At 48.1% G+C, this 16,813-nt stretch overlaps 2 protein-coding genes across 2 annotated transcripts in view; one reads left to right on the forward strand and one right to left on the reverse strand.

Moving 5' to 3' along the window:
• Positions 1–6,221, reverse strand: part of Dnali1 (dynein, axonemal, light intermediate chain 1) — an 8,845-nt gene extending 2,624 nt beyond the window's left edge. Inside the window, 5 exon segments of the mRNA NM_001031647.1 lie at positions 1,045–1,209; positions 1,515–1,693; positions 4,168–4,337; positions 5,521–5,666; positions 6,139–6,221. Of these exon segments, the coding sequence (NP_001026817.1) occupies positions 1,045–1,209; positions 1,515–1,693; positions 4,168–4,337; positions 5,521–5,666; positions 6,139–6,219 (741 nt within the window). The 5' untranslated portion in view covers positions 6,220–6,221.
• Positions 6,222–7,278: 1,057 nt separating this feature from the next.
• Snip1 (Smad nuclear interacting protein 1) lies at positions 7,279–14,752 on the forward strand. Its single transcript, NM_001014069.1, is given in 4 exon segments — positions 7,279–7,523; positions 8,673–8,775; positions 11,813–12,396; positions 13,378–14,752. Coding segments are annotated over 4 exon segments (1,170 nt in total). The 5' UTR covers positions 7,279–7,311; the 3' UTR covers positions 13,649–14,752.
• The last annotated feature ends 2,061 nt before the right edge of the window (positions 14,753–16,813 follow it).

Here is a 16,813-nt window from a genome sequence, read left to right on the forward strand (position 1 = left end):
TGAGGAAAACCACCTATAGCTGGGTTCCTCTGGCATTCACTTAGGGGGCTTCCCACATACACTTCCCCTCAAAAGCCTCTGCTGCCACAGTGCATCAAGATGGGGTGGGGGTGGGGTAGATAACACTCCTGTTGGAGCCTGCTGAGGAGACCTGGTCTGTGGAGGAAGACTCCAGTGACCAGCTTGAGGGGACAGACACTGTTGCATCCTCTCTGGTTATGAGCATCTTCTTCCCAGGAGGAAAACGGATTGGCAGGCATGAGATGGCGCTACAGTGGAGAGGCAGGCTGAGGTACTTTTATTGCTGAGAATAGGCTTCCTTCCCAACTAAAGGCATAAAGAATGTAGCAAAGGAGCCACACCCTAGCCCCAGTCAGCTTCCCTTACTCCTTGGCAGTACAAGTGGGCCAACATTTAAAAGCCATGGGCAGAGACTTGTAATCACTGTTACTGGAAAGGCAGAAGCAGAATTTGAAGTTCAAGGCCTCCCTGGGTTAGAGTTCAAGGAAAGCCTAGGAAACTCGGGTCCTGTTTCCAACTGAAAAACTAAAAGAAGGGCTGGAAAGATGGCTTAGCAGGTAAGGGTACCTACCCATGGCTCTTGCAGAAGATCTGGGTTTGTTTCCTAGCACCCACGAGGTAACTTACAACCAACCATCCCTCCAGTTCCAGGGGATACATCAAGCACATATGTGGGTGTGTGAGCATGCAGGCAAAACATTCATACAGATTTGGAAGAAAAAAAAGAAAAAGCCTAAAAACTCTTTAAAAGAAAAAGGAGAGCTGGGCGTGGTGTGCTTGGCTGTAATCCCAAAGGAAGGATGTGAGCTAAAGGTTAGCCTGAGCTACATGAGACCCTGTCTCCAAACATCCAAACAAGGAAAGGCAAAAGGAGGGCTGGAGATGGAGTTTAGGGGTGTAATATCTGCCTAGTGTTCTTCACGACATTGAGTCGCCACTACTTCCAAAAATGAAGTCACGGGTGGGAAACGATCTGTAGGTTTGGCCCCTGTGGGCGGGAGCTTGGACCTGGGCCCCTTTTACCTTCAGTTGCTGATTAGTCCGTTTCAGGAACTGGATCTCCTCATTGTGCTTCTTCTCCTCCACCTGTCGCCTCTCGCTCTCCCGCTTCTCGGTGGCCTCACATTTCGCCTTCTGTTCATTCACTTGCCTCTCCAAGTCTCTCTTTTCTGTCTCCAGTTCTGTAATCTGAAGACAGAATGGCCATCATCCTGGGGCATCCCCCAAGTGGATGAGTGCTGTAAGAGCCTGGGTGAGGCAACTTGGGACACAACAGCCCAACCTAAGACAATGCCAGGGTATGCACTGCCACCCAGTGGGAAGTCAGTGACTGACATGGAGTGAATTAGACAAGACCACGCCTCACTGAGGCTTTGCAGTATTAGCGTGGAGGATACCCTGGGGGCCAGAATTCAGGGTTACAATGACAACCGCACACCCTGAGATTTACAGAAGAGTTTGGGAGCCATGGGAACACAATTGACCCCACTCACTTTCCTCTCCATGTCTGACTTCCCCTGTTCGGCCTGCAGTGCCTTCCTCATGCCGAATGCTACACTGCTTTCATACAGAGTCTGGTAGGCAGCGATGGTCATGCGGATCTCATCCCGGACACGCAGCAACAGCAGTCCTCTCTCTGCACAGTTGATGGTGACCTCCCGGATCAGCTCATCTTCCAACATGCACACAGGGAGACAAAAGTCACTGATGAGAGGGCGTGCACTTTGCCTAAAGCAAGCCACCTTTACTCTGGGGAAGGACTTAGGGTATGTTCTCAGAGGCATGGATCTGCGACGATGACACTGGTGAAGGTAGGACACCCAACACCCATATAAAAAGACAGGCGCTGTGGCACACATATGTAATCCTAGCCCTGGAGAGGTGGAGACAGGAAGTTCCCTGGCGATGGTCACCAGCTTGTCTTGCTAAATCAATGAGCTCCAGGGTCAGTGAAAGATCCTGTCTTGAGAAATAAGGTAGAGGGGCTGGAGAGATGACTCTGAAGTTAAGATTATTGACTACTTTTCCAGAAAATCCGTGGTTGGCAGCTAACGACCATCTGTAGCTACAGTTCCAGGGTATTCAATGTGCTCTTTGGGTCTCCTCAGAACTGCACAGATGTCATACACAGGTAAAAACACCCACACACATAAGGCTGGTTTTTTTTGTTTGTTTTGTTTTGTTTTGTTAATTTTTTTTATCTTGAAAGAAGAAGCAGAGAATGATAAAGAGGTTTGACATTGACTTGTGCACACACGTTCGAACATGACTATACACACATGCACACATGCACATGTGCACATATGCACATATGCACATATGCACACAGCAGACCCAAAAACCAAATATATGGTTTACAAGAAGGCCCTATGACAGGGTGCTTTCCACGATCCAAAGAAAAGGCCGCACAGCCACTCCTCTTGGAAGAAGCATGTCGGGGTTGGGGATTTAGCTCAGTGGTAGAGCGCTTGCCTAGCAAGCGCAAGGCCCTGGGTTCGGTCCCCAGCTCCGGGAAAAAAAAAAGAAAGAAAGAAAGAAAGAAAAGGAAGAAGCATATCAGTGAGCTTGGCATGGAGAGAGGGAATAGAGCGTCAGGTGTGTTTGTGGCAATTGGTCCCCCTCGCTTCCATGTTCAGGCACAAAGCAGATATAGAATGAACTAGCATTCTCAAACGGTGGTGTTTAAAAATGCTGCTGTTAAGTTGGGCAGTGGTGGCGCATGCCTTTAATTCTAGCACTCTGGAGGCAGAGGCAGTCGGATCTCTGAGTTCCAGGCCAGCCTGGTCTACAGGGCTACACAGAGAAACCCTGTCTGTGGGGAACGAGGGGAGAGGGGATCGGCTCCTCTTTGCTAGACTGGTTTGGGACTAAGAGCAGCAGGGTCAAGAACTTGCTTCTCTCCCTTTATAAGTCTCCAAATTGGAGGGCAAGCCACACTCACACTTAGCAGGCTAAAGCCAGTGTGCTGAATCTGAATCTGCCTGAGAGGTTGGGAGAGTTTGCAGTTGGGAGCCCATAGCATTAGGGTGACGGAGCAGAGGGTAGCCATTGATATCAGCATTCAGTGGGCACATCAGGCACGTCTTCAAGTCTCACATCATCCAAGTACAAATGACAGCAGCATTGTTCTGGAATATGGGCTGAGCGGAGTTTGTTTTTTTTTTTAAGTGTACATGCAGATAGAGCATTCACAGACATAAAATAAATAAATCTGTTTTTAAAAGTGTTATGCCAGGAGCAATGACACACCTTTATTTTAACCCTAGCACTCAGGAGGCAGAGGCAGGCAGAGCTCTGTGAGGCCAAGCCAGCCAGGGCTACATATTGAGACCCTGTCTTTACAAAATTAGCATAGACTTATTACAGAAATCTTTGAAAAAAAAAACAGACTCAAAGTTAAAAGTTGTTTTTTAGAGGTAGACTTGGCTAACTTGGAACTCACTATGTAGATCAGCTTGACCTCAAGCCAGAGAGATCTGTTGCCTCTACTTCCTGAGGGCCTGTATTAAAGGCATATGCCACCATATCTGGCTAAAGTGGAAGTTCTTACCTTACTCCAAATACCCATCAAGGGGAGGGGACAGTGAGATGGTTCAGTAGGTAAAGACACTTGCCACCAAGCCTGATGGCCTGAGCCATTCCCTAGAAACAGCCTGGTAGAAGGACAGAATCAATTCTTTTTTTTTTCTTTTCTTTTCTTTTTTTTTCCGGAGCTGGGGACCGAACCCAGGGTCTTGCACTTGCTAGGCAAGCGCTCTACCACTGAGCTAAATCCCCAACCCCCAGAATCAATTCTTGCAAGGTGTCTTCTGATCTCCACACTCATGCCATGCACATGGGCCCTCATGAAAACATGCCTGTGTGCACATGCACACCCACACCCAAATAAATCTAAATCTAAATAAGAACCAAACCCCGTGAGGGATCAGGCACCCCAGTGACCACGAAAGATGGATGAGTGGCTGAGGTGGAGAGGTTAGGCTAGGAATGGAAGGGAGTAGACTTAGCAGTTGTAGGGAAATCAGGCAGAAGGAGAAGGGATGATTTCTGAATGGGGGGTGGGGATCATTTGGAATACTCAGGGCTTGGCTTTTGGCTAGAAGGAGGTAGAGAGTGTGTGGCAAACACACCACCAAGGCTACTCACCAAAACACTGGGAGTAGAGTTCCCTGCGCACAGGGCAGATGCCCGTCTCCCTGGCCTGCCTCTGCTGCAGCTTCAGGTCCAGCTGCTCCTGGAGATGCACCACATCCATTCTGGTGCTGGGTGTGCTGGACACCTGCTGGATCCATAGCTGTGTGTCTTCTACCCACTCCCTGTGACACAGATACAAGCCACCAGACCTGAGCAGAGGGCCCTTGGAACTCTGCCTGGGCAGGAGCAGGGAGTGGGGGTGGGCAGCATAGCCATCCTGTCACTTCTGCCTCCCTCTCTTTCCTGAGCCACGTCCACTATGCAGCCTCCACAGGACACATACCTTACTGTTGGGCAGATGGGCACTCTCTATTCTCCACGAGACTACAACCCTCTGCTCCAGGTCATACCTGCCTAGCATGTTGAGGACAGATGTGTGGTCATGCTGCTTGATTTGAATGGAGAATGTGGTGGAAACCCCCCTACACTGGCTTATGGTGAAGACACAGAACACCATAAACCTCGTGCAAGCCACTAGGAAGCATTTGTGTATGTTGGGAGTATGGAGGTTCTTAAAGTGCTGCACTTGCAATGGCTGCCCATGATGAATTCTGTGCTGGAGGAACAGCCGAGTTCTGCAATGACGGGCTTGCAGGCAGAATGGCAAGAGAGGGAGAAGCTTCTATGTTGGTGGGAGAGAATCCACTCATACGTGACACCTCTCTCTCTCGGCCTCCATCTCTGGAGAAGTTCACAGGTTCTCTGGTTCTTTTAATCCAAGAGAAAGCTTTTTTGTTGTGGACATAAATAAGCCCATTAGGCGGAGGTTTCTGAGAGTTCTAGCGAGGCTGTGTAGCCCAGGTTAGCTTCAAACTCTTCCTGCCTCTGCCTCCTGGGTTCTGGTATTAAAGGTGAGCTCACTGGGCCTAGCCTTATTGAACATTTACGGGCTTTTGAGACACACTTTGTTATGTAGCACTGGCCAGTCTAGTACTCCTTCTGTAGTCCAGGCTGGCCTTGACTTTGAGGCAATCCTCCTGTGTCTTGCAGAGTGCTGGGATTAAACTCTCTATGAGGAATCTTGATGGAGATACCAAAGAAACAGAGTATCGGGAAGGGGGTTTAGGAGGAACAGGGCTGAGCTAAGAAGACCCAACTGTGAAAGCAGACATCTAAAGTCACGAGAGTGCTCAGAACGTGGAGGGCATGGTTTTAGAGGGTGCCTGCCTGGCTATGAGCATCCAGCCATATGAGACTCCATGAACTCCAGAAAGCTTAGGGGAAATCCAAGGTAAAACACAGGGAGACACCTATGTTCTGGGGCCAAGAGCTTAAACCTTCTCCCAGTCATCCCTCTCTCTCTACCTTGGAGGCAGGATGGCATTCAAGATTTCTTCTGCTTGTTTGGTAGGATCTGGGACACAGGAAGTTGAGGGCAGCTTGGCCTTGGGTGGTTGTGGGCCTGCACCAGAGGGTCCAGGCTGCTGAACTGTGACTTTCAGTGGCCGAGCCTAAGAAGAAACAGGTGAGTCAGTCCAGTCCCTCCAGATTTGCCTCAGTCTCTTGTCGAGCTTTCCCCATTTCCGGCCTATTTCCCTCATCTGTGGTCTCTAAATAAACAGGAGCGCAGAAGACCACGAGGGATATGTCTGGCTCTGTCCCTGTATTTGAACTGGTGTTTCTAGAATGGTGGTAAGGCCTCTGCTCTGACTGTGTAGACATAGGTAAGTCACAACCAGACCTGTTCTTGGACCTCACTACCACAAGCCTCATCTTTTCCATGTGACTTCTTTCTCATCTTAAATTTGTCCTCTAGGGTCACAGTTAGGCTTCTTGTAGTCTCCCAACCTCCATCCTTGTCCAAGTTCCCTTGGCTGTCAGCCCTAGCAATCTGTCTCCTGAAATTCCAGAGATCCTCAAACCTGGGATGTCTTTCCCCACGGGACTTTGTAGGATCTCGCATTTCCTGAGACATGTTCATACCTTGGGGCTCCGTTTTTCTGTATTCCGGCTCACCAACACCGGGGTGTCATATTTGAGCAGAGAGTCTGCGGGGGGTATCATGGTGGCTGTAGGGGTTGCAACTCCGTAGCGGTCCCTCCGGGTGGAGCCTTGTTTGCGATCACCATGGAAACCCCTCCGCTCCTTGCCCCATGGACGGGGCGGGGCTTCGGAGGAAGGCGGTGCCCGGCCGCGTGCAAGTTTTGTCCTACTGTGCTTTCTCCACCAGCACTAAACTTCTTGGTAAACAAGATTGGAGCCCTAGCGTTAGGTCTAATTCGGGATGTGATGAAATGGACAGACCACCTTTGCTTGAAACGAAAGTCATTTATAGTATTTGGCGACGATTGGCACTTGGAAGCCAGAGGCTGGCGGATCTCTGTGAGTTCCAGGACAGCCAAGGCTATATAGAGACACTATCTCAAGAAACAAAAAAGAATTTCACAGTGTTGAGTACGTGTCTGTGTTTCATAACTACTAAGAACGCGCAACGAACAGAGCTGGATTAGCTTTCCCACATAAGATTTTTTCTTTTTTGTTTTAAAGCTGGGTGATGGTACCATACACCTTTAATGACAGCATTCGGGAGCCAGAGGCAGGCAGATCTCTGTTAATTCAAGGTCAGCCTGGTTACAGAGTGAGTTCTAGGACAGACAGGATTAAACAGAAACCCTGTCTCGAGAAAAAAAAATTGTCACTTTTTGAAGTCCTGGGGGTTAATCCAGGGCTTCGTACACGCGAGGTAAACGCTCACTCTGTCTCAGCCTTCACTCCCCTTCTAACTGATTTGTATTTGGCGGTGCTGAGGATGAATCCAGGGCTTTGCGCTACACGAGCTGCAACTTTTCCAAAATTTGAGACAGAGTCTCACTAAATTGCCTAGGCTGGCCTCGAATTTACTGCGATCGGAGGCTGGTCGTAACTTTTCAGTATTCCAGCCACACCTCTCCAGCAGCCAGGACCCCAGTGCTACTAGCCCGGGGATTCCCAGGGTGTGAACTCAAGCACTGGGCCCCGCCCACCAGGGGGGCCCGACACCGTGAGGGCTTCTGGGATAGCGTGCTGCCCGGAAGCGGAAGTGCAAAGCGGTCCGTCACTTCCTTTGGCTCAAGTGGCTCAACGGACTGTGCAAGTGACTCTCGGCCGGGCCGCAGGATGAAAGCGGGGAAGAGCGAGCGGGAGCGAAGCAGCCGGCGGCGACACCGGTCAGGCGACGCTTTGGCGACCGTAGTAGTGAAGCAGGAACGTCTAAGCCCCGAACCCGTCGCACACCGCCGACCTGACGCTCCAGCCGCTAGCCCGCCCCCGCCCGCCGCCGAGTCGGGCTCGGCTGGTCACCGCGGGAGCCGAGCCCGGGGAGCGAGCCGGTAAGCAGGCCGCGGACGGGATGGCGCGGGGACCGGGTGGTGCGAGCGACTCGGGAGTGCAAAGCACCTTTTGAGTTGAAATGAGATTCCCCCGCCTGCCCACGAGCGGACGGTGGGAATGTCTTTTCCACTCTACCTACAAAGAGTATTTCACGGTGGGTCTTGGCGACTTCTTCTCAGCACTCATTCGCCGATGCCTCCATAAAGCATCGATTTACTGAGTGCGTAGTGTGGCTTAACGATCAATTAAGGTACTGGGTCACAAGGCAAAGAAGAGAGATGCTTTTACAACTTGGCGAAATTGGGCATGCTCTAACCCTAAGGAAAATAACAGATAATTTCAGTTAGTGTTAAAGACAAATTAAAACTGTAATATGGTAGCGAGAGGTTGGGTAGAAAGAAGTGAGGACTTCTACAGAGGTGATCTTTAAGCTGAGACCGATATGATTGATCCATTCTCTTTTGAAGAATCCAGGAAGAACCCAGTGTGGTGGGCATGCTTTGTAACACAGCAATGGAGACCATAAGTTAGGAGGATCCTGAGCTTGTACACACACACAGACACACACACACACACACACACACACACACACACACACAGAGAGAGAGAGAGAGAGAGAGAAAGAGAGAGAGAGAGAGAGAAATATATGCACAGAACTTGAATTGGAATTCTGTTTGTTTTAAAGGTTGAACAACAACAGCAACAATAAAAAAACCAAAAATGAAACAGGCAGCATATCTAGAATTGAGTGATGGAGCAGCATTGTAGGCTGGTAGAAATGATGTGGGATGGAGGACAGGGCGGGGCCCTTAGACCTGCTAAGGGGTTGGATGTGGTTGTTAGAGAAGGAAATATGTGAGGGAAAAAAACAGGCTAGATTGACTTCCTGGATAGTAGTGCCAATTAGGATGACAGACTGGGAAAGAAAGGTTTCTAAGGCTTTGGGGTTCATTAGGTTGTCTAAGTGAGGAGGCTTAGCAGGCAGTTGTGTATGTGGCTGGGAGAAGTGTTTATTGAAGGTAAAGGCCTGCCGTGGCTACAGAGTCCACACGTGTGCTGTGTTTAGGAGGTGAGCCTCATACTGGAAGCTAACTTATGTGGGGGAAGGGCCATTGAGGTAAAAATCCTGTGTATCATGCTCTGAAAAGGTCCCCAGCCAAAAAGAAAAGCAAGTCCTCCGGCAGAAGAAGCAAGTCTCCTCGGACTAAGAGAAGCCGGAGTCCCCACTACTCCACGGTCAAAGTGAAGCAGGTGAGTTGAGTGGGCAGGAACCTTGGATGGGAAACTCAAGTCCAGAGCTGTTGCCGGACCTGAAGAGGTTGCAGCCATGGTGTGTAGACATGTTTCATTGTCCCTGCAGTGAGCTTTTCTAAAAACCAGATATGTATTTGGGGCTGTCTTTCCTGAAATCTTAGCATTTGGAAGCAATGGTTGATTTGATTCAGAAATAATACAGAGTGGGAAACATGTCCACATTTCTCCCAGCGGTAACTTCTCACACACCCGTGGACAGTGTCTTGGTCAGGACACATTTACTGCCATCAGGATGCCTCCGATGTTCTTCAGTGACTCGTTCTCCGCCTTTATTCTTCCTTTCCCCCTGCCCAGCCGCTTCTCTCTCAGTTCCTGGATGCAACCTGTCTTTAGGTTTGAAGACTGTCTGTGGTGCTGTTTAAACCAGCACAGATGGTCACAGATGGTTGGGCCTGCGAGTGCCCATGTGCTGCAGTACCATTTTTTAAAGGACATTGGTTTTCTCCATTGGATTATTTTACTTCCACATTGAAACTCAGGTATATGTCTATCTGGCCAATCGCATGCAGACTTGATTGCCGCATTTACATAGTAAGTCTCGAAACTGAATGCCCTCTTTGCTGCATTGGTGTGAGGGTTTCAGAAGCCCTAGAACTAGAGTGAGCTGCCATGTGGGTGCTAGGAATTGAACCCAGGTCCTCTGGAAAAAGCAGTCAGTGCTCTTGACTAGTGAACCATCTCTCCACACTACCCTCTTTTTTTTCCCCTTGTCTATATATCTATGTAAATGTTAGAATTTGTGTGTGTGCATGTGTGTGACAGAGACAGATCTTTTAAAAAATAAATTTTTTGCATGTGTATGAGTGCTTTCCCTGCCCACACGTATGTGTACGTACTGTGTGTGTGTCTGGTGCCCATACCAGACAGGTCCAGAAAAGGGTACCAGATTCTCTAGAACTTGAGTTAAGATTGGCTGCAAGCCACCTTAGGTGCTAAGAACTGACCCAGCTCTTCTGGAAGGAGAGAAAGTGCTTTTAACTGCAGAGTTGACTTCCAGTTCCCCTAGTAACGTCTCACAAGAAGCAGGTGTGGTGGTGTGTGCATATAATTCTGCACTGAGGCAAGAAGATCACAAGTTCAATACTGTTGTTTTTTTTTTTTTTTTTTTTTTTTTTTTTTTTTTTCGGAGCTGGGGTCAATACTGGTTTTAAAAGATTACTGAGGGAGGCTGGAGAGATGGCTCAGGGTTAAGAGCACTGACTGCTCTTCCAGAGGTCCTGAGTTCAATTCCCAGCAACCACATGGTGGCTCACAACCATCTGTAATGGGATCCGAATCCTCCTTCTGGCGTGTCTGAAGACAGCTACAGTGTACTCGTGCTCATATACATAAAGTAAATATAAAAATGAATCTTTAAAAAAAATATTACAAAGAAGCTTTCTCAAAAGTAAAAAGGGCAGGGGTTGGGGATTTAGCTCAGCGGTAGAGCTCTTGCCTAGCAAGCGCAAGGCCCTGGGTTTGGTCCCCAGCTCCGGAAAAAAAAAAAAAAAAAAAGTAAAAAGGGCTGGGGATAAAATTTAGAGTAAGTGCTTGTTTCCAGCCCCGCATCCTAGTCCCATTACCATTATGTGTGTATGCATATTGATGGAATATTAGCCTTAAAAGGAAGAAAATTCTGACACGTGCTACAAAATGTCTGAATCCTGATGACTTGCTTAATAAACCAGGGGGGAAAAGCATGATTTTGTAGTTGAGACAGGGTATCTCCTGCTAATTAGGCCCAGTTAGCCTGAAACTTGCTTGGTAGCACAGGCAGGCCTAGAACTCTTGATGATTCTCCTGCCTCAGTCTCCTGAGTGCTGATATTAAAGGTGTACCATCAACTGAACTCCACCAGAGGAGTGCATGCAAGCCTGTGTGTCCCTTTGGAGACAGGGTCTCATTCTCATTCTCTTAACTTCTAGAGGCCCACCCACCTCTGACTCCTGAGGGCTGGGATTAGAGGTGTGCAGTCCCTTCTCTCTTGACAGGAATTGCTAATCTGAGAGAATTCCTACTTCTGTTAGCATTGGTACTGTGGTTATTAGAAGAAGCTCCCCTTCAGAGTCAGGCTAAGTGTTGGCTTCTTCTGGAAACTGCTTTGCACTTGGAGCTGTCACCTTACTGACTGACTTCTTATCCATCTATTGCTGCTGTTTTACAAAACAAGGTCTCTGTGTAGCCCTGGCTAACTCTGTACACCAGGCTGGCCTCAAACTCAAAGAGCTCTGCCTCCGCCTCCTGAGTACTGGGATTAAAGGTGTGCGCCACTGTGCTCATTGATCTACTGACTGTGTATTGCTGTTTGTGCGACGTTGATTTTCAGTATGTGCCTCCATTTTGTTAGAAATTTGGAAACTGCCAAGTAGTACTTTCTTGTAGGTTTCTTGAAGTGTTCGTGTTTCTTAGGTTTATCCATAGATGTTTGAATCATTTCTGTAATTGCTGAAGTTGAACCTTTTGAGATTATTTCAATCTCCTTTTGGCCTGTGAGGAAGTTAACTTTTCCCTTTATATATCTTACATGTGACTGTTCTGTTTTCTATACCTGCTACCCTGTGAGTTTGCCTGCAGGTGATTGAGAGAGGTATTTCTCCTTGTGGTAGGGTCTGGATGTGGGTTTGAGGAAGAGTATGGAATATGAAGTCTAAAGGCCCTTCAGGGGAAAGAACCACACTGATAGCCTTGTGTGGATAGGAATTTGTTCTGAATCCAGGCCACAGATGTGCTGTTGTTGTTTGAAATTGTTTAGCATATGCATGTCTGTACACCACATAATGTAGTGCCCACACTTACCACAAGAGGGCATTGGATTCTCTTGGAACTGTAGTTGTAGATGGTTGTGAACAGCTTTGTGGGTGTTGGGAAGTAAACATGGGTCCTCTGGAAGAGCAGTCAGTGCTCTTAATTGCTGAACTATCTCTCCAGTTCCTGCAGCTTGTTCACAGAGAAAGGGATGCTATCTTTCCCTTACTGAATCCCATCTGAATTTCAGGAACGGGAGGACCATCCACGGAGAGGACGAGAGGATAGGCAGCACCGGGAGTTATCAGAACAGGAGCACAGGAGAGCACGGAACAGCGAGCGAGATCGGCACCGGGGCCATGCCCGCCAAAGGAGGAGCTCTGATGAGAGGCCTGTCAGTGGGCAGGGTCGGGATAGAGACAGCCAGATCCTGCAGGCCCAGGAAGAAGAGAGGGACTTTAATAATGCCAGGCGCCGGGAGCACCGCCAGCAGAATGAGAGTGCTGGCGCTGAGGCTCAGGAGGTGATCCCTCGCCCTGCTGGTAACAAGAACAAAGAGGTGCCTGTTAAAGAAAAACCAAGCTTTGAACTTTCTGGGGCACTTCTTGAGGACACTAATACCTTCCGGGGTGTGGTCATTAAATACAGTGAGCCCCCAGAAGCCCGCATCCCCAAAAAACGGTGGCGTCTCTACCCCTTTAAAAATGATGAGGTGCTTCCAGTCATGTACATCCATCGGCAGAGTGCGTACCTGCTGGGGAGACATCGTCGCATCGCGGACATTCCTATCGACCATCCCTCTTGCTCAAAGCAACATGCAGTCTTCCAGTACCGGTAGGTAGACCAGAGGGAGGACTGGAAAGGGAGATGGGTGAACATCTCACTTAGCTTTCCTAAGGCTGACTGGCTGTGTGGAAATGCTGCTGAACCCATTACCCCTGGTCCAGTGAGCTGGACTGAAGGAGTACTGTAAGTCTTAACAACCTGTGGGTGATCTCCGGACATTTGTATGAGCGGCTTGAGTGTGATGTCAGAAATCCAGATATTAGCCTACCATTGTGTGGCAGTGTAGACCTGTAATCCTGGCTCTCGGGAGGCTAAGCAGGATTGGTGGTGTATATCCTCCTCTAGGTGTGGGTTATGTTCCATGACCCCATCTCTAAACAAACAAATAAATGATAGGAAGAAAGAGAAATTAAAAAGACTCCTGCTGCGGTCCTGTCCTGTCTCCACCTGCCCCCAGGGCTTTCTGAGGACCAAATAGAGATAAGTAAAGGCCAGAGTCTGGATGCCAGATAAATGCTAGCAGAATCTGCTGTTTGGGAATGCATCTTTACCATTTGATACTCAACCTGTGAGGAAAGCGGTTCAGTGGTAACATCCTTATCTAACAGGAGAGAAAACTGCAGCTCAGTACAGAAAGCAATCTTAGAGCAAAACTCTGTCCACATCTAGCCCTTGGCTCTCAGTTCCTAATTCTGTTTTCCCTTCATTCGGGCTGGTGCTGAAATCATGTGCAGTGTTGGAGAAAGTCTATGCGTAAATAGCAAGAAGCCTCGAGTTCTGCACTGGGACCTCTGTGGCCCTCCATCGCCATCTACCAGCCACAGTCAGCTTTGCCTTTTCTCCTTGTTATGTAAAGTGCTCTAAACTTCCTTATCAGCGCAGCACTTCCCTGTGATGTCCTAGAGTTTTCGTTTGAATCCTGTTCAAGCCAGGCCACTGATGTGTAAATCTGTAGCAGAGAGCTTTAGAGAAGGTAGGTGGTCTCTGGTAGGACATGGCTCACACACTTCTCTCCTTGGTCTCTCCTAGGCTTGTGGAGTACACCCGTGCTGATGGGACGGTTGGTCGGAGGGTGAAGCCCTACATCATTGACCTTGGCTCAGGCAACGGAACATTCTTGAACAACAAGCGTATTGAGCCACAGAGATACTATGAACTGAAAGAAAAAGATGTACTTAAATTTGGGTTCAGCAGCAGAGAATATGTCTTGCTTCATGAGTCTTCAGACACCTCTGAACTTGACAGGAAGGAAGATGAAGATGAGGAGGAGGAGGAGGAAATGGTGTCTGACAGCAGCTGAGAAGCAGCCTCCACTCTTAGAAACCGTCCCTACCGGAGGCCGTGGGGTGACTCCAGCGCCTCTTCTTGCCTTAAGTCTTTCCTCTATTGCTGCCCAGCTTATGTTGCAGTATGAGAGCTGTCACTTCGTGTTTTGTTGAACTTGGCACAGCAGCGGCCTGCCTGTGGGCGCTTGTTTTCAGAAGAATCTCACCAATTACAGCATGTCGAGTTTGGTCAGAGTGTGTGGCTGCGGTGGGTGCCTTCAGAACTGCTGCCATAGGAAACAGCCCTTGGAAAGGGGATTGTGACTTCTCTTTGTACAGTTTCTTATTTATATAGTTGTTGAGCTTTGTGAACCAGGAGTTTTGTTTTGGGGACAAACCCTAGAGTAGAGAATCTCAGTCAGCTTTGGATGTCACCAAAACAACCTCCAGCATATACCAAAGCTTTGACCTGGTTCAGCTCTTGAGTCACAGAAGTTGGTTTTGCACTTCGTTTTTTTGGGGGGTGACAGTTTACCACGTGACCTCTTTATTGGCTGTCTGCGATAAACAGACACTGTGATGCCTGTGTAGACATGACTGTAGGGAGGTCATGGCTTCTACTGACAGGTGCTGGTGTCATGTCATACACTGGGCTGTAGATCCGCATCCTCTGAGGATTCCTGATTGCTCCATGAAGCAGACATAATGGTTTGATCATCTGGTCTTTTCTTCAGCTTTGCATTTTTATTCCGATGTCACCTCTCTTCTCCCTTTGAGAAACACTACACTGACTTTCTGGGCGGGGCCTTGCTGGGGTCTCTGGGTGTATATGTGTCTAAAGGAAGTCATGTAGCTTCCATATTTCTGCTTCATCTTTGACCATGTGTTCGTATTCAACTTCCAAGGGTAGAAAGTAAGGGACAGCCTAGGTCTTCCCACCTGGGGTCTGTGTGAGTAGAAAGATACTCCTTCCTTCCGGTCTGTGTGCTTCAGAGCTATGTGCTGATTTTCATATGACAGTGTTTTGTGATATAAATAATACCACATGATAGGCAAAGGCCTGTCTGCATTTGGAGAGCAGGTTTTCATTTATATGTATTTTTGAGATTAAAAAAATAAAATTTGTAAATATAGCCTCATTTTAGAGGGTATTACTTTTCTCACATAAATGACTTGTTCATAGGTGTGTTTGTTTCCAAAGGAGTCTGTGTAAACTGTTTTGAGGTAACAGTACTATGTGTGTAGGGAATTGTAGGGAGAGACCTGAAGTACTGAACAGGAACTGTTTATCTCAGCAAGGAGGGCATGGGTCATGAGCTGTCCGGAGGACTTGTGTCAGTGCTGTGCATTTGGTGACAACATCAGGACCACTTCCTCCTCAGGTGGAAGTGATCGTATTACCTGTGCTGCTCTTAGCTTCCCTGAGGCTAGGATTCAGGATGCTGCTGAGTAGATTTTCTTGCTTGTATAGTCAGGGGGTCACTTGTCCTCAGGGCTAGAGGCTGGCCAGGGCAGGAATGTACTTCACAGAGACTCATACAATCCCTACTGTGTCCAGAAAGCACATTGTACTTTGGGTATTTTTCTCAATTCAGACAAGGTTTTCTGTCTGAGATTCCATAATAATTGTCCTCCTACTTCAGGGCCTCCTTCTCCAGGGACAGTTTGTGTGGATTTGCTTTCTTGATAAGCACTGTGCAAAGTGACCACTTTGCCTCCATTTCTTTTGTAAAGAGGTTCCAGACACCAGAAGTGGTGACTCATGCCTATAACCCTGGGCCTGGAGAGGGTGAAGCAAGAGGATTGGTGCCCATGTTAGGGGATGTGGAATGGGAGTCAGCCTGGTCATCTCGAAAGAAATGTCCCAATGGTACTGATAGCAAACATTTGTCCTAGTGGAGCAGTGGCATCCTATGTTAAGAACTTCACGTTAAGACATTCAAGAAGATGTCTTTTCTTAGAGACTTGTTCTCCTTAATTAACTTGCAAGGTCTTCTCTGTCGTTCCTCCACCTGAAGTACAGCTGTGCGAAATAGCCGCTGAGCTTCTGCACCAACCTCTCCTTGGTGCTCCCTAGTTCTGCAGAGGTGTCAAAGTCCAAAGGTGTGGGCCAAAGAGACGGCTCAGCTAGTAAAGGTGCTTGCCATCAGCCCCGATGACCTGAGTTTGATCCCCAGAACCCTCATGGTGGCAGGACACATCAACTCCCACAAGCTGTGCCCAGACCTCCACATCTGGGTATGCATGCAGCGTCAATCCTGTAAAAGTCCTCCCCAGTCCTCTCACCTACAGATGTTTCCTATTCTGACATCAAAGATACTTCCCTGAGTGCAAATGCTGATGGCTCTCCCAGATACCTGTACTGTGTTTTGGTGCTGTGTGGACAAATGGAATAATGTGTTGAGATAGTGGTATCTGAAACTATAACTAGATTGGCCTGGGATTCACCTTATAGTCCAGTGTATCCTCAAACTATTGGCAATCCTGTCTCAGCAAGTTTCTGCCTGTCCCCTAACACTCCCAGGTCTTCACAGTGCTCTTTTTTTTTAAAGAATATTTATTTATTTATTTATTTATTTATTTATTTATTTATTTATTTATTTATTATGTATACATCATACAGCTTTCTGCCTGCATGTATGCCTGCAGGCCAGAAGAGGGCACCAGACCTGATTACAGATGGTTGTGAGCCACCATGTGGTTGCTGGGAATTGAACTCAGGACCTCTGGAAGAGCAGACAGTGCTCTTAACCTCTGAGCCATCTCTCCAGCCCCACAGTGCTCTTCTAACATCAATCTGAACACACAAGTAGCTGGCCCTAGAACCCATCAACATCAACAAGGTCCTGCATTTTATGTCCAAACACCTGGGATCCTATGAGTGCAAGCTCCACTTGATACTGCACAGTGAGCACAACTGCCCGGGTCATACCCAAGGAGGACAGCACACCAACTTGGCCCTACCAGTTGCCAAAGAGGTTTGCGCCCTAGGTGGAGGTGACATAAGGATTGACCAGTAGGGCTACAATGTTGAGATTAAGCCAGGGGATTCAGAAATGGATTAGTGGAGTTTGCTATTTCTGGTCAGCTACCCATGAGACCACAGAGAACATATCATACAACTGCTTCATGTTCGTCTAGGAGCAGAGAGAGGATAGCAGACCATGGAGCCAAGCCCCCAAGAGACCACAGTTTTGCCA

The sequence above is a fragment of the Rattus norvegicus genome, chromosome 5 (assembly GCF_021556685.1).
Source record: "Rattus norvegicus strain SHRSP/BbbUtx chromosome 5, alternate assembly SHRSP_T2T, whole genome shotgun sequence".
In the NCBI taxonomy this organism is placed as follows: Eukaryota; Metazoa; Chordata; class Mammalia; order Rodentia; family Muridae; genus Rattus; species Rattus norvegicus.